Here is a 25,521-nt window from a genome sequence, read left to right as displayed (position 1 = left end):
CAGGCAGAGGGCCCCAGTACTTCTAGTACTGGCCCCCGTATTGTACCAGGGCAGCATTTTCCTGATGAAATCCCCTCCACTGGAAAAAAGGGCAGGACACAAAAAAGGTGCAAAGTTTGCTATAAAAAGGGAATAAGAAAGCAAACTATTTTCCAGTGTGACACTTTCCCCGACAAACCCGGCCTATGTATAAAGGAGTGTTTTAAATTATACCACACATCTATGGATTACTAGGTTCATAATTTCACCGTGCTTCGGGGGTCTTGCTAATGCCACATAGCACCCACCATTCATTCCACCAGAATCTGAGCCGCAAAATCCAAAAATCACTCCTTCCCTTCTGAGTCCTGCCATGCACCCAACTGGTATTTTTTGGTCACATGTGAGGCATTGCCGTACTCGGGAGAAATTGGGGCACAGATTTTGGGGTGCTTTTTCTCCTTCATACCTTCTGAAAATAAAAAATTTTGAGCCAGAACTGCATTTTTGTGTAAAAAAATGTAATTTTTCATTTTCACTGCCCAGTTGTATCAAAATTGGTGAAACCCCTGGGGGTTTGAAATGTACACTATACCCCTAGATGAATTCCCTGAGGGGTGTAGTTTGCAAAATGGGGTCACTTGTGGGGTGGTTCCACTGTATTGGTGCTTTGGGGGTCTTGCTAATGCGACATAGCACCCACCAACATTCCACCAGAATTTGTGCTGCAAAATCCAAATATCACTCCTTCCCTTCTGAGTCCTGACACTTTTTGGTCACACATGAGGCATTGCCGTACTCGGGAGAAATTGGGGCACAGATTTTGGGGTGCTTTTTCTCCTTCATACCTTCTGAAAATGAAAAATTTTGAGCCAGAACTGCATTTTTGTGTACAAAAAATGTAATTTTTCATTTTCACTGCCCAGTTGTATCAAAATTGGTGAAACCCCTGGGGGTTTGAAATGTACACTATACCCCTAGATGAATTCCCTGAGGGGTGTAGTTTGCAAAATGGGGTCACTTGTGGGGGGGTTCCACTGTATTGGTGCTTTGGGGGTCTTGCTAATGCGACATAGCACCCACCAACATTCCACCACCAAAAATCACTCCTTCCCTTCTGAGTCCTGCCATGCACCCAAATGGTATTTTTTGGTCACATGTGAGGCATTGCCGTACTCGGGAGAAATTGGGGCACAGATTTTGGGGTGTTTTTTCTCCTTCATACCTTCTGAAAATGAAAAATTTTGAGCCAGAACTGCATTTTTGTGTAAAAAATTTAATTTTTAATTTTCACTGCCCAGTTGTACCACAATTGGTGAAACCCCTGGGGGTTTGAAATGTACACTATACCCCTAGATGAATTCCCTGAGGGGTGTAGTTTGCAAAATGGGGTCACTTGTGGGGGGGTTCCTAAATTTTAGCATCTTATGGTGCCTAGAAACCTACATGGTGCCTAAAAATAATCTCATAAAAAGGAGGCTCCAAAATCAAGTAGGTGCTCCTTCTATTATGAAGCCTGTGGTTTGGTCAACGTGCACACTAGGGCCACATATAGGATATTTATGAAAACAAAAGAATTGGGGGAATCAATTTTTAGTCACATTTCTCTAGTAAAATGTACTGTGTTCCTTAGAAAAATGTATTAAAATTGCAAATCTGCAAAAAAAATGAAATTTTGAAATTTCACCTACACTTTGTTTTAATTCCTGTGAAACACCTAAAGGGTTAACAAACTTCCAAAATGCTGTTTTGAATACTGTGAGGGGTGCAGTTTTTGAAATGGTATCATTTATGGGGGTGTCTCACATACAAGTCCCTCAAAGTCACATCAGAACTGAACTGGTCCCTAAAAAAATCAGTGTTTGAAATTTTCTTGAAAATTTGAGAATTTGCTATTCATATTGTAAGCCTCCTAGTGTCCAAAAAAAATTAAAAGGAAGTTGAAATAATGATGGAAACATAAAGTAGACATATGGTCTATGTTAGTTATTAACTATTTTGAGTGGTATGATTATTTGTCTCACAAGCAGAAAATTTAACATTTAGCAAATTGCTAAATTTTCCATTTTTTTACGACATTTTGGTATTTTTCACAAAAAAACACAGACTGTATCGACCCAAATTTACCACTAATTTGAAGTACAATGTGTCACGAAAAAACAATCTCAAAATCACTGGGATAAGTAAAAGCAAAAAAAAGTTATCCCCACTTAAGGGCACTGTCAGGAACGCAAAAACTGGCTCTGTCAGGACGGGGTTAATCAGCAAAAAGTTGCTTGTGCATCATTTTCACATCTTTTTGCGAACAAGACACATTTTAATAGAAAAAGTTGCATAAAAAGATGCTCTTCTCTACCCATTCACATCACTACTTTGGAGGCCTAAAGACCACTTCATCAAGGTTTTTTGGTTAGTACTCTAAGGGCCTAATTCAGCATAGACTGCTAATTGCAGGCATGCCTGCATTTTCACAAACACATCCAGGGGAACGCTATGTTTCCACCCCTAAACAATAGCTTCCTCTCATTAAAACTGCAGATACTCTGCATACAGATATCTTATTGCTAATCGTCTCCGTGCATGCCAATGCGCAGTGGTTTGATAAATCACTTGATTTGCGATTTCTCGAAGCGATCCATGCTTACTTAGGCCATAAGTTATAGCCGACATGATTTATTTAGAAGCAGCTGAGGAGAATGACACGCTCCACATATTAGATGAATTAATCGGGTTTGTAACTGCATACCGAGTGCAGGAGTTAGCTGCCACACTCACGGGTGACAAGGCAAGTGTAAATAAGGAAATACTAGTATAGGTGCTGTTCTCCTCTACTTGTACAAGTAGTAAAGCACAGCACCTATACTAGTATGCTCTATGTATTGATTTTATGAAGCCTTTCAGTTATCCTGTAATGTTTAGGTGCCCATATATTATGGGAATTATGTGGGCCTGCTGGATCCAATATACCTATAGTGCCAGCCTTCTGATCTCCAGCTCCGAACCGATGTGCATAGTACTGCATATCAATCGGACTCTGAAGTGAAACACATGTGATTTGACACTAGTCATCCAATTTATCTAACGATCCGTCAGAATCGGATGAAAAGTGCCCAAATTGCCACCTTAAGAGCTACGGTCTCCAATTCTAAACCTTACATTTTTTAATAACTACGAATTATGCTTTGAAAAAAACATAGGGGCAGGTGTATTAAGCCTGGTGAAGCGATAAAGTGGTGATGGCAGCAGCTAATCAGCTTCTGATAGTGTGTACACACGGTTCGATATGGCTTCCGATGTTGACGATATCGTCAACATCGGAAGCCATATCGTATACATATCGCATACTGATTGTATGCATTGTAAGGGCTTCCTAGCCCGATGCGCGCTCCCGTTTAAGGAGAGATCGGAGGGGAGATAGAGTGGGCAGCACACTCTATCTAGCACAAATCGCAAGCATATCGCATGCATCGTATGCGATGTGCTATACGATTTCCAGGGCCCTGTCAGTCATCCTGTTGTTAAGTCAAAATCGCTTAGTCAAAATCTTAAGCAAATCTTAAGGCACATAGGAAATCGCATAGTAAATCAAATAGGAAATCGCATAGCAAATTGTATGGTAAAAAGTCAAAATCTTAAGCATATCTTAAGGCATATCTTAAGGAGTAGAGAAAAAAAAAAAGGGAAAAGTAAAAATCGGACAAAACATCGAATCGCACAGAACATCGAACCGTGTGTACACACTCTAAGTGTTACAGAATGGGTTTGAAAAACAACAGTTATGAGCTGATGAACTGCTGTGTTACCACCTTCGACTTTATCACTTCACCAGGCTAAATAAGTCTGCCACTGAGTGTTTTATCTATATCTCCAAAAAGAGATACAACTAGTCAATAGGACTTACATGCATAAGAAACAAGAAAATCCTCTTTCTTTGTTCTTAAATATTTAAGTATCATTAGGTAAATACATAACTGCTTTTACACTTGTTCATTTATGTACTCTGTAATTGGGTGTCGCGGATGCCTTGTGGCGTCATAAATAAAAAGGAGTATAATAAACTAATCTGTATTACAGTTCCATGCTCTTATTTTAAATCAATCATGGAAAAAGCATGCAAACACATCATATAAAACATATAAACTTTGGAACTCTTATTGCATGTAACTGAAGTTAGCAGTCACTCTGCTCATGTGTTCCCTGGAAAACAGGCCAGCATTACAGAATGTACACAGATCCTACACTGTTGATGCAGACAGGCGCCTGCTACTCATCTAAAATGACTTTTCAAAGATCTTTAGTATTGCATGAGTAAACAATAGCATACAATAGTTATACTATACACATTCATCCAAAACACTTCGCTAAATGTAGTCTTTTTATGGTTCTGCGATTTAGAATTTTCTGAAAGAATTTTAAAAGAATTAACACAACACTGTATTTTGCCCTCACTTAAAACAGGGCTTGAGAAGCAGGATCATTAACTAAAATAAGTGTGAAAAAAAATAAAATAAAAAAACATAGTGTAGACATTGCAGAAGCTAATGGTACAATACTTTTACAAAGCTCTAAAAATAAAAAAAGAGTTAATAGAATAAACATTATTGCTTAATTTGGCCCTTCTGAACAAGATTCATAATATTGCCCAGTGTGTACGCATCGAACAATGATCTCTCCTGTGGGTCATTAATGACCCCCGCCCTCGGCTGTACACAAGCACATTGTTAATTAGGTTCATGCTGCAGAAAATAACAACCAACTCCTAAGCATAATTTTTCAAACACAACCTGCACATCTATCCACTCATCTCTCACCATGAAAAAAAAAAAAAAAATACACTGTTCAATCCACCCAATTTCAGACACTGTTTAGTGTATGGAGGCACTCCAAATATAGGATGAGTCTGCATTAAAGGGTCAACTTCTATTATTATTTGCAACCCCAACCAGTGTTGGTGCTACCTGCAGATATTCACTACAAGGTTGGATGTCAAAATAAATGTATGCATGCATGGTCTAGTGTTTACCAATTCTGTTTAATAGGCAAACTATTTCAGTTTGTATGTACTTCGGATAAACTCTTAAGACGAACTGAAGACGAGAGGAAACAAAATTCATGTTTTTTTAATTAATACGGTAAACAGATAAAAAAACAATATATATCATTATTGCCATCCTACTGTGAAGACTGCAAAGGAGAAGGCTAAAGCAATGGATGGTACATGTGAGCACCTTTGACCACACCTAGAGTGTGATCCAAAAGATATACAATAACTATTGGCCAAGTAGATCTACTGATTCGGCATTGAAATGACATGGTTCTGTGCCACTTATGACTGCATATACGAAGGGACCCAATCTCCAACAAACTTTTATGTGATCTACAAATAACACTACACAGTGGAGGAGAGCAAATTGAACCAGTTGCTTCCGGGAAAGATGATGTTAACTGTCATTTTGGGCCTTATTTTGGTTCACTCTTTCTGACAAAATCCTTCTTAGATGGACAAAACCATGTGCACTGCAGGGGGCAGATGTAACATGTGCAGAGAGAATTAGATTTGGGCGAGTTATTTTGTTTCTGTGCAGGGAAAATACTGGCTGCTTTATTTTTACACTGCAATATAGATCTCACTTTGAAGTAAAACCCCACCCAAATCTAATTATATCTGCACAAGTTACATCTGCCCCACCTGCAGTGCACATGGTTTTGCCCATCTAAGAAGGATTTTGTCAGAAAGAGTGAACTAAAATAAGGCCCTTTATGATGAATGGAAATAATTTTCCCCATCCTCACAGTGGTGCTAAGAAAATCATCAGGCATAGGCTTATAGGGCGTACACACGATTCGATCTGGCCACGTTTTCAATTAGATTTTGCTTCTAGAAGCAAAATCGAAATGAATTCGAACAGTGTCAACTGCCTTCTAGATTTGATCCCGATGCGCAGCACTGGGATCGAAAGCAGATTTCTGCTTCGATCTACAAGATCGAATGCAGTTACATGCTGCACCTCCCCCTCCCGCTGCCCTCCCTCTCTCCTGATCAATTCTGGCAACCCGCCAGGCCAAGGTGGTCGTCAATATTGAATTGGTATCAACGGCCGCCGGTATCGAACCATGTGTAGGCCACATTAGATGTACCAGCTCATTTGTGCTATATATACAATTAAGTCTGTGCAAACTACTGTATACTATAGAAGTTGGCCAAAAAACTGCCTTTATGCGATAGAATGGCTAACCCCCGACACTTGATTAAAGCTGGATTGGAAACTGGTGAATCCGATAAACCAGTGGGTAAACATTTAAAACAAGCTGGCTACCAGGTTGCTATGCTATGTTGTAGGATTTCAAGGAAATGTAACTTGCAGTTTTCCTTTGAATGCTCCTTGGTAGCCATTACACTGCAATGTACCCAAGACATGTTAAAAGAGCTAACAATTAAACATATGCTGTGCATCCAATAATTTATATAAGTGGTTATGTTGTGGACACCTCTCAGAGTAGAAGATTACACATTCATATTAGAATTACTAGTTATATATAGCGCATACATATTGCAGAGATTATTTGGTCATTCTCATCAATCCCTTCCCCAGTGCATTTTATAATCTAGTCTTTAGTTAGGGTCATAGTTATCGAACCCATGACCTAACCGCTGCACCCTCTGTGCTGCCCCAGAAAGTACTGATGGGCCTGCTTTGTAGAAGTAGTTGAACCGCTCACGTTGAATGGGCTCCTAGTGTGTAACTCACGTACTTACCTCGTGAGGTGACGAACAGAAGTGTGCAAAGTGTCCCAAACAGGACTATGCAAATTGCGGGCAGTATTAGTCAAGTTTAGTCGCTTTGGCAGCCAACCCTGATGCTTTAACCCTTTGAGTACCAACATCTGTGAGCGATGTTCAATGTATCCACTGATATTGCCAGCATCGCTCACATTTGTCATATAAACTCAAATGGAAATTGTTGTGTAAGAAAGGTAAACATCGCAGGTCATTATGATGAATTAAATTGTTTGCTTGGCAATTTTCACACCTACTGTATTTTGACAAATTCACTTGGCACTCAAAGGGTTAAGGCATAGCTGATGTACAGAAATGGGCACCCACTTGGAGCAGCAATTGAATTGCTCAGATGTGCATCCCCAAAAATGGAATAACCCTCATTGTATCTGTAGCACTATTTGAACTTTCTCCTTGTATATATCTAAGATCTTGTTTGCTCAAAACCGAGGTTCTGTTCCTGTTTTTTTACTTACAAAATCTAGTGAATGCAGTTGTATGCTCTTTCTTATCCTCATACAGTTTTTTTTGTAACAAATCTTGATAGTCTAAAGCACAACACGCACTAGAATAACCACACCACGGCCAATATATCAAATTATATCATCCGCAGGTGGACAAGTTGAGCATGCATACTGTACAATATCATTCAGTGATGTCATCGGGACACACTGAACATTCAGGTTGTTTGCTATATTGCATGTCCAGCTGAAGGGGAAAGCAGGCATTAACTATGTGCGAGTGTGCATCGTTAACTATATTGAGTGATATGTTTTAATAAAAAATGTATATAAAAAACCTATATCACTCAAAAAGGGCCATTCTGAGCCATATCTTTAAAAAGTCATCTAGTGTGTAGGGGGCTTAACTTTATGCTAGGATATTTAAAAAGTGGCAGAGGTAACTGCACCCAAAAATACTACCTTCTATGTCAAGTATCTCAGAGAAATTTACCTTACCCACCTTTATAGAATGCCCTTCCATACAAATAAAGACTCATCTAAACTTTCAAGAGTTCCCTAAAAACTCACTTCTTCAGGCAAACTTACCGTATATTCTGGAATTTCCATATAACCTCCATTAGCAGTCATATCTAATTGCATCCCATCAGGACTGTCTTGCAATCTGGTGGGAAGGTCAACCTATAGTTTCCTATAATTATGTATCTCTCCTATTGGGGCAGAGGTATTATAGCGGCGCCTATCGTGCCTCTAGAATACTTCCTGCTTGCCTCATTATTGAGGCGAAGCAGGAAGGGACAACGACAAGATGTATTAACATCTTGTCTGCCGAAGCGGGGGAGTGCTAACTCCCCCACTCTGGGGATGTCCCCTCCTGGAGATAGCGCATCAATTATAGGAAGGCTTATGGGGAGACCCTTCATGGAGAACAACGGGGTATACCTTCATGTCCATATTTATTGCTGCAGGTGTCCAATCTTTCACCCAAATATAGAACTTTGTATAGTGGCATGGGAATTGATCAGTGGTAAAGAAATATCCATTGTGCATAAACTCTTAAGGCCCATACACTCTATATGATTTTCAGCTGAAAATTGCCTAGTGTGTATGCCCCAGCAATGGCCGACTAGTGATGATGTGTACTCCCCCATGATCGCTAGCAAAGTCCCCTGTCAGCTTGTTTTGAGGTGATGGCTTTTCATCCATCATCACTGTGTATGCTGACACTGTCGCCGGGCTGAAAGATTAGCCACTTTCAGCCCAGTGGACTGCCCCGCTACCTCCCAAACAGCATGTTTGAGTGGCTTTCAGCTCAAAGCCACCCAGTCTGTATGGCCCGGCGATGAGCAGTGAGCGATGCTGCGTGCTCCTGCATCATCGCTGGGAAAGCCGGGTATTACCAGCAGACGAGTGGCTTTGAGGACGGCTTTGCATAGCGCTGCACTATGCAAAGCCATCCTCCCCCTGCTGACGGCGTATTAGGGTTTCCCCCCAGCGATCATCGCTGTCCATACACGCTGGGCATAATCGCCCCGTGAGTATGGACCTTTTGTGGATGTTTTGCACATCTCTCACAGATGTTGGCACTCAAAGGCTAATGGCTGCAACGGCAGATTGAAAAGGTTACATAAATAATGGCCCGAATGGTGTGGGATTTTTATTTAACCCATAAAAGTATCAATAATACTAACATTACTATAAGGCTGTTCAGGCTGGATTGGTGAAAATATGCTCCGTACACATTTAGTTAATGTGTTCACTGATGTGGTTCTTTGGCAGTTGCGTAGAGTAAGTGTGGGTGCCATAACGTGTGTGGGTTCCATAACACACTGTACTGTATAAAAAAATAGCTAATAGATTAAAAATGGCTTTAAAAAAAAAAAAAAAAAGTTTGTAGGCCTCAAGGAGGAAGATGATAATTCTATTCTGCTCTGTAAAATAAAAAGGATCTTCTAGAATACACTATAAAGCTTGTTCAACAGAAAAAGGAGGAGATTCCGGTTCACTTGGAGTGAACCGAATTCGGCCCGCGTCCCAGTGGTCGGGATTTGCATATGCACAGGTGCAAATCTTTACTGCGTACGGCCTTACCATATCAGGTGATATTGCCGGTCAGCTTTGTATGTGGCAATAGCATACTTGTAGATCATAAAGAGACCCTCCTATAGCAAAATTACCATTCTGCATTTGCACACCAAAAACCCTGGTTCTACCACTGAATAGATCCTTGTACCCCAAAGGCGGATCCTCTACAGACAGACACTGAATACACGGAGTCAATCCTGATCTACTGCAGAGACTAATGGTAACAGAATTAGATGACTAAAAGTCTTGAAGCACCTATCAATATGGCTACCTAAAGCCCATATATTGTATATTTTTCTTGCCACATTAGGCACCAAAAAAAAAAAAAATGTACAACATACTGCTAGTGGTGCTGACACACGACATTAGCATACACCACACACACACACAGCACCCTAAGCAGTACCACTTTGAAGGTGGTAATATACTGTTGACTATATGCCAAAGTATAGACATTTATAGCAATTCATAACTATTCCAGAAGAGTGCCAGAGTGAGTGGTCTAATCGCCAGAAGTAAGTTATTAGGAAATATTCAGTATACACAGGTAACACAACACTTATTGGGTAAGCTGTGTGCACTGGAAATAATCATGCTAAATAATCTATTTTTACAGTTTAGGTAAAGTGGTCAGCAGTACCTGTGGTGTGTGTGTGGAGGCAAAAGAAGTAGTGGCAGGCAATAAATGGGCAGAATAAAATTAGGGTTTGCTCCCGGACAATGGGGTTATATATAAAGACAAATGTGTTTTTTTGGTACTTGTGAGTTATCCGGGCGTCCGATTTTTAAATCGGGTCGGATCGGGACATCGCATCGCATGCGACCATCGCATGCGATGCGATGCGATGCGATGACCCGATTTTTCCATAGGAATCAATGTTAAAATGGACTGAGTCCATTTTAACATGGAATTCAATGGGAAAAAGGGGTCCTTTTCATACCCCTACTATCCAAGTGGGCATGGAGTTGGATATAAACCTGTGGCGAGCGTAGCGAGCCACCGAGCCCGAAGCGTGGCGAGCGCAGCGAGCCCCGCGAGGGGACACGGAATACCGTCCGCTCGCCACGCTTCGGGCTCGGTGGCTCGCTACGCTCGCCACAGGTTTATATCCAACTCCATGCCCACTTGGATAGTAGGGGTATAAAAAGGACCCCTTTTTCCCATTGAATTCCATGTTAAAATGGACTCAGTCCATTTTAACATTGATTCCTATGGAAAAATCGGGTCATCGCATCCGATGGTCGCATGCGATGCGATGCGATATCGTATCGCATCGCATCTGATTGTATGCCTTAACTTAAGGCATACAATCAAAAAATCGGACGCCCAGATAACTCACAAGTACCGTTTTTTTTTATGCACAATACTCAGAACAACGTTCAGCTCTTTTTTGTTGCTGTGGACGGAGCAGAGAGTCCAGGAGGTTAAAAACTAACCCTGGTATTAACCTAGGGAGCTTTGAATCTGCTGCAGCTGCTTACTATAGTCAGTCTACTGCAGTGAGCTGTGGTACCTGTGGATTACATCAGACGCTGGGCAAAACATTCTCAGTCACTGTGCGGCTGTATCAAACAGGTCTTCTTGTGCTGCCCTATATTCTAATGAGTTTCAAATCCTTGAAACCCGAATCCATTTAGGATTTGTAATGCGACACTGAACGCATTCAGGAGATAAAGCTGTTGCCACTACTATTTAATCCCCCCAAATTTTATTTCCTAAGCATTACTAACAATTATACAAGAGTTAAACAGGAGGAAATAGTAGGATAACTAAAATTATGAAAAACTACTTTGAATTGGAAGGAAGCCAAAAATTATTTTTCTCAAACAACTGGACACAACTTGCTGAATACCCTGATTGGACATTGCCAGGAGATGCGAGAAACTTCTTTACAAGACATGTACAATCCCACTAAATTCAGGATGCAGAGCATCCCTAGAATAATCCTCATTCTAGTACCCTAACCCTCACCATATTTACCCTAATACCCTATGCCTGGAGACAATAACCTAAAACTCCTCACCTTAATATCCTAACCCAAATTGATGACAACCCGTATATCCTATCCTACGTGCAGCATAGGGGGGAATAAGCAAAATCTAGTTTGTAACCCTGAGTTATGTTTAAAAGAACCCAGTTGTCCTTGCAGGATTTCTTCCAGGTGTCCTGAAAATCCAGTAGCCGGGCTCCCACTCTGGGGTCCCCCAGGTAGGACGGAAAGCAGTCATGCTGCAGGTTTTTCTGGCTGTTTGGCATCAGGATGCCGGGTGCCAGCAGTTGAGGAGGTGGCGGCACCACCAAAACTACCTCAAGAAGGGGCGAAGGTGCCCATAGATTTTCCCCTGAATTTTGGGGCACCCCGAAAGGAACAAAAAGATGGACCTTGGTAGGGGCGTTTTGGAGGTGGGGGTTGAGGACAGAAGGTCTGTGGTACAGGGGTCTGACAGTCATTAGCCCAACGTCGGGATCCCGACTGATCGGACCCAGACAGCATGGTGAGCGCAACTAAGCCCCTTGCAGCCACGCTGCGGGCTATGTGAGCCACCTATTCTATTCTCCCTCTATGGGGGTCGTATGTTTTGGACGGCCGAACGTGTATTCGGTCGATCGAACGGTCGCAAGAAAAAGGAAATTGTACATATGTGTACCCAGCTTTACACCTGCTGTGGTGAAAAGATGTTCAAGACCTGTTTCTAAATGCCTGTCAGGTGCATCATTTAACGCCACAGCCCCCGGAATGGGGAGGGCTGCTTTCTTTGAAAGCTTAGACAATGAAGCATCTCTCAACGGCGGGTTCTCCCATCTGGCCCTAGCCTCTGGAGAGAAGGGATATGACACCTTGAAGTGTTTTGATAGTTGAAACTTTTTATCCGGGGATTTCCAATATCCAAGAGGCTTTTCTAGCTCTATGGACTCTGGGAAGGTAACTAAGGATTTGGTGGAATGGCCAAATATCAACACAATGGCCAGGGGCTCTGGCTCCGCCACATTGAGAGTAACCTTAATAGCCTGAATGAGGGCTTCTGCCCCTTGAGTCCCTTTCAGGGATTCCTCTTTCACAGGGTTATCTAGTTCTTCCTCCGAAGTGTCAACCTGTAGTAATAAGGGGACACTTCTCTTTTTGGGAGGGGGGGGGGGGGGGGGGCACTAATAGTCTGTGTGGAAGCCCTGGCCCTTACTAGGGAGTCCACAGAATTAATCAGATGCTTGGCCCAGGAGGGCTCTGCAGAACTGATAGAAGCCATTTGTGCATGTAAAATTTCCCTGTCCCTGCGGGACACTGCCAGCTCTGATGCCAGTGTGGATAAAACACTGGTGACCCCCTCAGCATTAAGGAGGGCAGAAGGCTGCGCTTGTACATTTTCCCCTCCATAACAATCCTTACACAGAGACACACCCTTGAGGTGATGTGTAAATTGTTCATTGTTGTGTAATTGTTCAAACAGTTTTGAGAGGCCTTGGAGTGAGAACGTGCTGTCACACACACACACACACACACACACACACTTCCCACAAAATTCACAGGCTGTCCCAACCAGATAGGGAGAGAGAGCAGTGAAGGAGGAAAGAATTACAATAGGGGGAGAGGAGCCCACCTTCCCCGAATTGAGCCCACTAAAAGCTGTTCTCCAGTGGGGGGTCCTATAAGGAGAGCCCCCTGTCAGTCACCCAGCGCAGTGTCTACAGCCTGAGGAGGAGAGGTGCCTTGATGTCCTGGTCTGGACTGGTCCGTGGAGGCACACCAAGAGAGGGGAGGCAGCGTGGGCTAGTAATGGCGCCGTGCCATGCTGAGGACAGACAGAGGGGAAGAGAAGGAGTTGAACTCCACCCCTTCCGTCCCGCTCAGCGCGTGCTGTTGTACAGCGGCACTGATTGACAGCTCTCCCCGCTAGACCAGTGTGCTAGGCTGGTCTAGCCGTTACCCTGTGTAGCTGTTGCCCTGGACCCTCCAGTGGGTGATGCGGCCGTGGACCCATAACACTAGCCACGGGCGATTGTGGTGGGTCCCCGGTGCGGATGCACTGGTGGACGGGGTCAGCAGTGTGCACCGCAGGCAGTACCATTCTGACCCCTCGGAGGGCATCCCATGAAGCCAGTAGGGTCCCCTGGCTTGCCTGTGTCACTATGTTATATAAAATTATATCAAAAGGCAATAACCCCTTTAGAAGAAGCCCTTGCCCGGGTATCCGACTACTCCGGGCACTTAACTAAGACTGGAGTCATGCCACACTTCAATTTCTTAAAGTGATGACTTTTCCAATACACCACTCTACCCCCAGCGTAGTAACTTCAGTGTCCCCAAGGATGAAGGAGAAAGCACTGTATAGTGCTGATGAAGATCGGAGCCAGGTGCTCTGTAAATGGTTGCTGGTCCCTGGGATTGTGGTTCAAGCTTGCAGTGAAGCATGAGGAGACTGCTAATGAGAGCGCTGAAGACAATTGGCCGGAACCGGAAGGGATGTTGGCACGCTTCAGTTACACAGCAAACTTTTTCCACCATTACCAATATTATATTCATGTACCGCCAACAAGTCCACCAAATACCCCAGGTGGGGAACCACTGTCCTAAACTAAGTTAATACCCTAACCACTAAACCAACCTTAATACCACATCCCTAATACTCTAACCCTGAAGTGCAGACTGGAAGGGACATTTTTTCATTGTTAACGAACGTCAAATTCTTTGTTTATTCATTGGTTGCAAACGCCCATATTTCAGAAACACAAGTATCCATATTTTAAATAAAATTATACTAACAGCACCAATGTATACAATAAAAGCATTCCATAATCTTAGATTTGTCCGGTCAACCAAAGAGATATTAACATGGTATCAGCAAAAGCTATCTCGACTTAAGATTTAATAGGGCAGATGTATGAAGCCTGGTGAATAGATAAAGTGGAAAAATAAGGTGATATGCACCAGCCAATCAGCTATGTTTGAAAAACGTCTCTAACGTAAGCTCATGTTTAAATTGGATTGCATATGATGCAAGGCATTGAAGTTGTTGAATATATATGCGGATAGGCATGAATGCTTCCCATGGCCACCTTCCTGAGGCAGAGAGTCGACATTATGCAAGTCCTTGCTTTGGGCGTTTTAACCAGTACTTTAGACAGGTTTAGCTTTTGGGCGTGTCAAGAGCAATAAGCAATAGCCAACAAAGCAATCACTCATGGAAATAGCAACTGACTAGATAGTTTGGGCACCCATTACTTCCAGAGCGCTGTATGTATACAAACAGATATACTCCTTTCATGTATGCAGGACGAACAAACCCTGCAAACTGTTTTAACATCAACTCTGCCTGTGACCCTTTATGTTCAGAGACAGCGGTCATCTAGTCCAGTTTACATAATAATTGCAACAAATGAAGACTGGTTTCTTGAAAAATGTCACGTTGGCAGTTCATAATGCATGCCTCCAGCTGTAATAATTGGATAAAAGCATTCCTTATAAGAACACACCAACCATAATCTCAGTATAAAAAAAAAAAAAAACGCCATTGCAACTGGTATATTATTATATACACCAACTAAAGTATGCATACTATGTATACATCCTCCCTTCATTGGTCCATGTCACAGAAATTCCTGACCTTGCTGTGAGATAGGAAGCAGAGGCATCCTCCATTTAAAAAGCCTGTTTCTAAAAACAATGAACAAGGTTTACACAGAGCAGGAGAGAAATATTCTGTATGCCAAGATCTATACTGCAAACCAAAGCCTTGTTTTATTTGCCAAAACATGAATTTAACATACTACAGACCTAAAATGCAAAACTCAATATGCTTTTAGGCTTGGGCCACATGTAGCGTTTTAGAGTGTCCCATTCAGCAGGACCGCGTCTGCACATAGTCTATGCGGCCGGACACGCATACTGAATGCGGTGGGGCCGAATCCACTTGATCCAACGGCAGCATGCTGAAGTTGGGCAGGATGAGGACTGGATTTCAAGTAGAACACATACACTGGGTCTTTGCCTGATTGAAAGGGTCAACCCAGATCTAAGCTCTGGGTCTGCAACCCTGGTCATTTGCAGAGTCTGAGACCTGGATTTTAAGACCCGGATTGATGCTTTCACACAGAAAAAGCACCAGTGTATTTCCTGAAATTGCCAGGTGGAACTGCTTCACTGGGGAATTTCAATTTCTTTGTGAATTGCTTTTCAATTTCCTACTTCGCAGGGAGTAGGTGGGCAGAGATGATCGCAGCTTAATAAACCCCTCACACTAAGTAACCATTCTCCTGCCTACTCAACATACAAACACTCACACTGCATGAAGAACCCTGATGTCTAAAAGGCCGTCTTTCAGTTTTCACCGCTATTGAACTGAAGTAAGGTTTTAACTTTTATACCCTTTTTCCACTAACCTAAATGTCCCAAGTTTGTGCACAGGAGAATGCAAAACCCAGGATTTTAGGCAGGAGCAAACGCTCCCAGTTGAAATAACCCAGGTTGCGAGATCCGGCATTTCAACTCAGATAGCTACCAGGGTTGAACATGGGTTCAACCTGGGTCACTGTGTAGTGTAAACAGGTAACCTGGGTCAATGCAATGCAAAAGCCTGCGCTGGAAGATGCTCTCATCTCCCAGTGCTTGCCCAACCCTGCCACCCAATGACATCATCCGCCCGACATTATGCAAAATATCAGGTGCAACCCGGCTTGTAGATGGCAAAGGGGTATATTTAACACACATTTTTCATTTAGCAAAAAAATTAAAATAGTTTTTAGTTTTCTAATACTATTGACTGGCAATGTAATGGCCCATACATTCCGTGCTATTTTGCCCAGCGCAGCGTGTATGCAGACTGAAATCACTGGTCTGAAAATCGCTCATTGCATACACACTGAGATTTTTGCCCATTTTAGCAATTTTCCATGGGGTGGAAACTATGAAAAGCCATCCACCCCGTGGATCATAAAACCAGCAGATGAACAGCGGGGCATGCATCAGCAGTCAACGCTGACCTGTGACAAACTGGGTGGCTTTTGAGGTGAAAGCAGCTCAAATGACGAAACGGAGCTTCTTACAGCTCAAAGTCGCCCAGTGTGTATGGGCCTTAAGACACTTAAAAAAAAAACCACATTATTTTGAGCATCACAATGGGGTAAATTCAATTGATGCCAGATCCATTCCGAAATTGTAATTAGGGAAATACTGCAGGTAAGCGCATTGTGGAAGGATTTCAAGTGAGTTTGCAATTGACCTATGTATTAAAAAACAAGCAAATAAGAATCAGTTCACAGATAAACAACATGCGATTACGCATCACAGATTTCAAATAACCGCTCCCACCAAAGCACATTAGATCAGCTCAGACAACACTGATTCTTAAACACATATTTAACTGCTAAACTCTTGATAGAAATTACATCATATCCTGTATAAGTAATTATTGATATTACATCACTAGCTAAGACATATACTGTAAAGTTATATTATAAAGTAGTGAAATATTATAAAGATAAAAGTGTAAAATATAAAATAAAAATGTGGGAAAGAGAAAGTGAAAATAGACATGATGCAGAAAAACTGATGTTCTTTTTAATTACAATGAATAATGCACATTGGCCTATGCTCAAATATTTGCACCCCAAGGGGTGGTGAGCTCACAACTGCAAACAATCACCAGTTTGAGTGCTCAAATGGGACCTTTTGAAGTGTGTGCATTGTTTTTGTCACCATGCACAGCTTATCCCAACCTTAAAACGATCAGCACATAAAAATATCTATTGCATATCCCCCCCACACAATCTCCCATCACTTTAGGTTAGGGGAAGGCTAGGGGGCAAGGTTTAGGTACTAGCGATGAGGGTTAGTGTCAGGCTACGAGAGGTGGGGGAGAAGGGTTAGGCTGCAATAAATGAGGGTTAGGGTGGGGCATTATACTTTCCTATTACTCCTTTCTGGATCCTGGCATCGGTATACTGATCATCTGTTATCCGCATGTCTCACCCTTTAAAGACACCTGGTGCAGCACACAAAAAGGGAGTATGTCCTAGAATGGTAGCGGATGTTGCATTACATGCCAAAGCCTCGTTTTCATCACAGCGGAAGATGTGGGCCGCCCCAACCTCCCCCCCCTTGCTTTGCACAGCTAACCCCAGAGCTGTCGACTGCTTAAAATGCTAATGAGCATTTGAATGGGGAAACAATTGCATTACACACCAGTTGCTATAGACGACCAGCAGCGGTGCAGAAATAGTTGAATCTGCCCTCGATGGTTTAAAGGTCCATACACACTGTGCCCAGAGCATGTATGGACAGCGATGACAGCTGTGGTCGCTGGAGGCAAAGCCGTTCAGTGCATACACACTGAGTGGCTTTCCCCCTGCCCCGCGCGGTCAGCTGGGGGCGGACGGCTTTGCATAGTGCAGCGCTATGCAAAGCCATCCACAAATCCACTCATCTGCTGGTAATACCAGTAGATGAGCAGCTTTCCCAGTGATGATGCTGGAGAGCACATCACCGCTCATCGCTGGGCCATACACACTGGGCGGCTTTGAGCTGAAAGCCGCTCAAACTTGCTGTTTTGAGCAGCTTTGAGCTCAAAATCGCCCACTGTGTATGGACTTAAGGCTGAAGTAAAAAGCACAATTTTTTTTTTTTTTTTTTTAAATCTGGATTCTGTACATCCTTTTTCATAACAAAATGTAAGATTAATATGATAGCCCAACAAGCCATGAACAATCTAATGCATCCTCTGTTTATTAATGCCATAAAGACACACATATACACCTCTGGATTTCCCAAATATTTAATATAGAGGTCTAATGTGTAGCTTGCAATAAATGTATGCAAAGTTTTTGATTGATGGGGTGGGAATTAATGACATCATCACATTCCCAGCAAAAGCAAGTATGAGAGGAGTGTCAACTTTTAGTCAGGTCCTCTTGCTCCCACCTGTTCTCTAGCATCCAGTACTGCTTAGGAGCAGCCTCAATCTCCTTAGCACAAAGTAGTAAAGGAACTTATTTTAAATTGCTTAAAAACAGAATGGGTAGTGGGTGAGAGCAGCGCCCTCCTACCTCCAATTCTGTGTGTTACCCAGTTTGTTTTATCACTGTCTACTATTGTAAAGCACAACGGAATCTGCTGCGCTATATAAGAAACTGTAAATAAATAAACAAACAAACAAACATAGGGCCGATTCAGAGTTCACCAGTAAAGAGTACCTTTGGTACTTCTTGCGACGGAGAATGCCCTGCCACAGTTTTGCTATTAAGACATACAATAATTGTGGCAAGGCATGCTGGGATTTTCAGTTCCACAACGATATATGTAGCATAGCTAAAAGGGAAAGAGATGAGCAAGTCTACATTAGCAGATGGGGATGCAAATCCTGGAAGTAGGTATAAACAGAGAATCTGCTTGATGAGGAAGAGGTGCAAAAATAACAACAGCACGAGGAGAATTTCTTTTTTTTTATTTTCACAATGATCCTGCTACAGTTATGTTTTGCTCCTATTTCACTTTTATAAGGTATCAGAATTTATCACAATGTGAGTTTCAATGCTTTGCTTAATGTATGTTTGTGTAAAACATCCAAAAGCTTCAATGATGAGTACACACGTTGCAAAGATGTGCAGCAAAATATATCCTCAACCAATTTCATAATGAATATGCATTATAAAAAGTACGTTGAAAACTTATTAGGAGATTCAAATTTTTGGGGGGCACCGAAAGCAATTCAACTGTTGCTCTGATCAAACGACCATTGATTTGTTTGTGCAAACATCGGCTAAACCTTTGTGCACATTTCTTCTCACACCTCAGGAGGTTGCGAGAAGAAGCATCATCCCCAACGACTAGCAGGCATATACTTGTAGCAACAACTGACATTCTCTATTTTGCGCCCCCTAGTGGCAGCCACTGGGAAAAACAATTGAATCGTTCCCCATTATTGCAACACAGTCAAATATTCATGTCATTATCATCCATCGGGTATATTGAATGCGGGGATGGGGGGCAGCGCCGATAGCTCAACATCAGTATTCAATTCCCCCCCCCCCCCTAGCCGTTTTCACGTTGTCTGTTCTCCAAAGCTAGGTGGAAACAGCAAGCGTAGCCATCAAAATGTTTAGGGAAATCCTCATCTTCTGATGGTGAGGATTTCCCCGGAACATAGAATATGGCGAACAGCTGGCAAGGATGGCTTTTCCTAGCTAAGAAAAGACATATTGGCCATACATACAACCCCCTCGCCGAGCAGCACTGAACATACCCCTTTATATATGCCTTTTGTGTGTCTCCAAAACACTGCCATCTGTTGGCAGTGAGTGAAACTTCATCTCTCTCTTACATGCACAAACACTGAGGCAATCGCAAGGTAGCAGACTAGCTGTTGAAGCATTTGCTTCAAGTGGGTTTACTAGGAACATAATAGTGTTCATTCTAGTAAATGGCGGGTGCTAGAATGAACACTAACATAATATAGATAATTTGTAACACTACATAATACTGAATATGGCATACAATACAAAAGTAACCAAACCAGTGTTTAGGACTTTAGTGTTTCTGATTAGATACTATCCTTAAACAAACCTATATCCTACCAAAGGGGATGTCCACAAAGAAATAGAAGTACACCAAAATCAGTGCTGAAAGAAAATACACACGGAGCGATATTCAGGCATTTTCTTGTATCGATTTGCCATAACTTCACTAAAACGCTCAGAAAATGCCAACATGTGTCTGTGTGTAGGGTACACAGCGATGTAAATGCGTGGTCCCGCGGGTCTGTATCTGGCGTAGAATAATAACCCGCACACAGGTTATTAATCGGTTGGGGCCAGCGTCCTCACCAGAGAACACTGGCCTTGACAGATCCCTCAGCACACAGCACTGAGCCAGTGATCATGCTGAGAGTTCTGAGCAATCTAGCATCATTTAGAAAACTCAGCGGGTTGCTACATGTGTAGGGCCCTTTACTTTCATTATACATTTAAGTTTCATTTTCACTTCCCTTATTTTACATTTGTTTCAAAGTCTTCTTATACTGCGTTTCAAAGGGATATTTTTTTTGGTACTTGTGTAGTTTCACGGCGCCAGCATGGCGCCGTGCTACTTCCGGGTGTACGCTCGCCACTAAATATGTAAAATAAACTTAACTCCATGCCAACATAGATAGTTCATGCCTCCACTATCCATGTTGGCATGGAGTTGATTTTAAATAGCGTGGCGAGCGTAGCGAGCCACCGAGCCCGCAGTGTGGGCGAGCGAAGCAAGCCCCACAAGGGGACTCAGACGCACGGCGCCATGCTGGCGTCGTGAAACTTTTTTTTTTTTGCACAATCTTTTTCAAAACTTTACACACTACAGTATGTACTGTCTTATAAAAGGAAAATAAGTGACTTTCAGCCCTTCAGGAGAAAAGCACTATGTACTTCAAGACTACAGGTTTATAAAAGGTATACTGGAATGAATGCATGGTCAGATAAATGGGAGTTTACATTTTTTTGACATTGTAAAATAACTTTACTTTTAGTGTACTGCTGTAATATTTGTACCTTTTAATTATTTGCACCATTGTTGCCTGGTCTCAAACAATGCAACACAGGGGTTTCACTATATCAACACAAATCACAGCTTCTGATGAGGCTGTGATTACTGACAGATCTCATTGTACAAATCTTTTAGGTAAACATTCCCTATTGGGAACCCTTTTGGTAAGCGCATGAATAGTTAGCTGCACACAATATTAATAGAATGGGCAATTATGCTTTTAAGTCTGCTCTGAAAAAAATAAAAATAAAAATAAACTTTTCAGGTCACAAGATTTCCAATTTTACTGTAATGTTACGTCATTAGATTTGTCGATGTGATGTAAACAAAATAGAATAGCAAATCTGATATGTGGCAGGAAAACACTATGCTTAGGAACAGGGAACACAAAGCAGGGATAACAGGGAGTGGGGTGTAAACATTACATGGAATATACAAGTGCCACAATTTCCCAGCAGGAGCATTTGGTCGGAATAGTGGAATTATCATACTGCAGTTATTTTAGCAGACATGCATTATCAACCGGGTACCTCATTGTTGACAAGCATGCGATGCTCATTTAGCACTGCTGTACAATATGCCCAGATCAGTCCCCAACCATGATGTACTGCCATCACTACATGCAGGATTTATCTGCGGCATATGCTACCCTTCTAGCCTGCGTGCCTCCCTGGTGTGCTCTGTATCACATAGTCCCCTCTCACGCCCCAATGCCATGGTATCTCACCCTGGGGTGTGCATACCTTCCTGGGGAAATCCCTGAGACCACCACCTCCACCCCCCTTTCTCCCTTAGCGGTCCCGCCCATTCTCACCTCGCTTGTTCAGGTCATACCCTACCAGCAGGAAGTAATCTGCCAATCTCGCCATGTCCCCGTTCCCCGGGCCGCTCTCTCAACCCCGGACTCCTCCCGTCGCCGCCATCTTTCCTGCCAGCCCGGCCCGGTATTGCGCATGCACGAAATCCTGCTGGAACGGGAGGGTACTACTGCGGCGACGTCACGGGGCGGGCGGGTACTGGGGTCAGGAGGAGGGCATACTTGGTGGCGTCACCAAGTGCGGACTGCTCTGCTGCGGAAGAGAGCGGGTCACCGGGGTCCCAGGAAGGAGGCGGACGCACCGCGGGCGGGCGGGGCGATGACGAGGAGACACGCCAGTGATGAGAGGCGTCGCCCGGTCCTATGGGCGCTGTCATGTATTGGCACTGGCAGGAAGATGCCGTGACGTGTGCGGGAGACCGGCAGGCTCTGGGTCCTCATGTGCTACTGCTGCTGCTACTGCGTGTAATAATAAGTTTTAGTTATAGATGGGCTCTGGGACGGTCGCTAGCGGAAATTCGTGCCAGAGTATGCCCAGCCCATGGTGTCGTTGGCAGCCGGGAGTGAATGACTGTCTCGTCCTTTCCTCCGTTATCTCCACGGGAAGGGGGGATACCGGGGCGTCCTGCTGATGCATGACATAATATGACATAATAGCATTCATTTATTAGAATATATCACTTGTATTATCACCTGCATTACATGGGCAAACTCAAAATTACTTGGTACTGTAGATTTATTGTAAAGTAACACCTGTTAGGGAAATCAGAATGTTAAAAAGCTCAGTCCCAGATCCCTGATACTTTGTGTATGGACTCGGTGAGTCTGTGAAGGGTATGGATCATGGGGTTGACAGTGGAACAATCACCGGAATTTTGGAGAGTTTCAAATTACTATAGATTTGATTTCTGTATTGTCACCAACAAAGGACTGGGGTTATGTTGTATTTGAGATTAGTGTCTAGTTTGTCAGGACCAGAGATTTGATGTTTGTAGTATAAATCCACCAAAAATTAGGGATTTTGCATTGTTTACCCACCTTATATTTGGGGGGGTCTGCATTGTATCGTAAAATACTCTTTGCTGTAAAGGGTATGGGTCATTACCTCAAATACATTAGGTCGACATGGTGAAGTTGTCAACACAAATATAAGGTTGACATATTATTTGTGTCATTGTCGTCATAAGTCGACATGGACACCGTATCAATGTACTGCTGGTTTGGGGCATGGTGCCTTGCTACGCTTGGCACACTATTGTATTCTCACTCTATGCTCACATGGATAGTGGAGATTAAAAAAATCACCTGATTTGGGGGGAAAAACTTAAACTTTTATGTTGACTTTTGCCATGTCGACCTAATGTACTGTATGTCGATCTAACAACCTTATCCTGAAAGAACTGTATATCTGTGACAGAAAACATGTATAATTTACAATTAAAGTGAGACAAAAGGTGTATACACACTTGACCATTCACTCTGAGCGCTATCGTCAATGACTATTTTAACTCCCTAGCAAGCAATATACGCATACAGATATCATAAACGATGTTGTTGGAACTCTGCTCTGTATATGCAGTCATTGACCCTATGATGAGGAGGGGGGGGCGGGGTTGTGGCGGTGGCAATAGTGACCCTTGAGATTGCACATCGTTCATAGTATACACACTAGATGATGTTTTAAACGTATTGCTCAGAAGGGCCAAAATAAGTAACATTGTTTTAAAATCTCGCCCAGTGTGTACATATCTTCAGTTATACATTATATTTACAGTTTCTTATGTCATCTGATAAAATTATTATGAACCGTATATTTAGAATATTCAACGGCCTATTAGAAAAGTGGAGGAGGTGAGGCCACCCACTGAAAGGTGTTTGGGTCACCTTTCAGTGGGTTCCCCACCAAGGCAGCCTTCAGCGCACTATTTGAAAACCTTCAAAACTCTTTGCTCCAATGCTGTGAAGGCAAGAAGAACCCATACACAATCTGTAGATTAAGACCTGTGTCTTATTAAATATCTAAAAGTACAAAAATTGCATAAATGTGTAAAATAGGAATGCCAATTGTAAGACTTATAATTGATGCCCAACCATGTGGCCAGCTGGTGTCTGGTGATCATGATCCTGGCATGATGATGGACCTATGTCTATGTGGAGGACTGCAGCTCCATCTGCCCCATTGTTAATATGGCCCACAAATCTAACTCTTTCTGCACAAGTTATAACTGCCCCACCTGCAGTGCAGCGTGTGTTTTTGTCCATTTGCAATCACGTCTGAATAACTCCAAAATCTGTGCTATGGGCAGCATCACTTCTTTTAAATTTTAGAAGCATTAGTAAATTTACACCTACTGTTTGTCTTTATAAGAAACGTACTATCCAAACAATCAGCTACTCCATATATTCCATAATATCCCACATTTGGTATAAGTATTGGTATTTTTTATTTCTCTTTTCTTTTTATCAAAATCGTACACTACAAGCTCCAGAATGATAGATATTGATGAATGGAGCCTGTCTGGCGTTCAAGGGTGCTGTCCAGTTCCAGTATTTACCAATACCCCTTTTTTCCTTCTTAAATAATCACAATACGCGGATTTCTACATTTTTCTCTTTATTTTTTCAAAATTGTTAAATTGATCATATTCTATATTTTATCAAAAAAATAAAAAAATTCTCAAATTTCATGCATATACATTTATTCTCGGATTTTGAACGTTTGAATTATTTCTTTGCTGTTTCGTGATCTACTAATAAACTTTATTATACTTCAATAGAGTAATACTGCCATCTACTGTCTAATGTTAATATTGCTTTGTAGTTTACTCAAAGATGGTGTGTACACACGGGGCCGATATGGCTTCCGATGTTTTCGATATAGTGAACATCGGAAGCCATATTGCATATTGTCTGCTTTTTTGGGCTAACGTGTGAGCGCAAATCGGCAGCGATATAGTGAGGGCAGGCAAGACTATATAGTGCAGATCTCCACTATATAGTCTAAATTGTCCCTCTGCAGTATGCCGTGCTATGCGAGTCCCGATGTGATCTGATCGCATCGGGACTCGCATAGCACGGCATATCTGCTGTGTGTACACACCATTATTCTATGAGAGTTAATAATCTACAGAATGGCTATTAAGTGAAAAATGCATTGCTAACTCTAGTGAGAAAGTTTAAGCCCCAGGTTCCATAATTTTGAACAATGGAGGAAATCATCTGCTAACTTTTATTTTGGCTAAGTATATAATTTAACTAGTAAACCCGGTCGAAGCATATGCTTCAAAAGCTAGTCTGCTACCTTGTGATTGCCTCTGTGTTTGTGCATGTGTGAGAGAGAAATAGATACAGTTTTAATTATCTATAGTTTCATAGATAGATAGATAGATAGATAGATATGCATCTTTTTTTGTGTGAGTTTTTTTTTTTAATATTTTTTAGTAAGACTGCAAAACATATTACATTATGATGGTCAGGTAACACATGTCATAATAAATTAACATGATGGAATTTTATCAAAATCTAAAGAAAATACAGCATCCACAACAACACAAATCCGATAGGAGGCGAAGCAGTAGTATCAAAAGTACATACCCTATTAGTGCATAACAGTCATCACAGGAAATAACTAAAAGTGGGGATTACCTGAAATGGTGACCAAAGCTCCCGCATGCCCCTGGACTCCCTCATTTCCCCTGGCACTCTGTCACTCTGCCGTTCAAACATCAGCATTCAAAGGTCTATGTAAAGGGGGGCAGGGCTAAAATGGTGCAAATTGCCCACATCGAAATGGCAGCAATTCTTGGGGAGAGCCAAGATTGTCAGGCCTCTGTTGCTGCCCCCTGAATTTAACAGTGGCTCTACCATGTTCATGTTTATGCAATATAT

General features: G+C 42.3%; 1 protein-coding gene across 6 annotated transcripts in view; it reads right to left on the bottom strand.

Annotated features, from left to right (window-relative positions):
- The window catches only part of SBF1 (SET binding factor 1), a 132,315-nt gene extending 110,380 nt beyond the window's left edge, over positions 1 to 21,935 (bottom strand). For 4 of the 6 annotated variants that reach the window (XM_083183223.1, XM_083183224.1, XM_083183225.1 and 1 more), the window contains exon 1: positions 21,631 to 21,934. In XM_083183223.1, the coding sequence (XP_083039349.1) occupies positions 21,631 to 21,685 (55 nt within the window). In that variant the 5' untranslated portion in view covers positions 21,686 to 21,934. Of the gene's footprint in view, positions 1 to 21,630 lie in introns of all 6 variants that reach the window. The other 2 variants (XM_083183220.1, XM_083183221.1) reach the window with 1 other exon arrangement.
- Between the last annotated feature and the right edge of the window lie 3,586 nt (positions 21,936 to 25,521).

The sequence above is a fragment of the Crinia signifera genome, chromosome 4 (assembly GCF_055691185.1).
Source record: "Crinia signifera chromosome 4, ASM5569118v1, whole genome shotgun sequence".
Taxonomy (NCBI): domain Eukaryota; kingdom Metazoa; phylum Chordata; class Amphibia; order Anura; family Myobatrachidae; genus Crinia; species Crinia signifera.
Note: the sequence above shows the minus strand (reverse complement) of the source record. Positions and strands in the feature narration are given on the sequence as shown.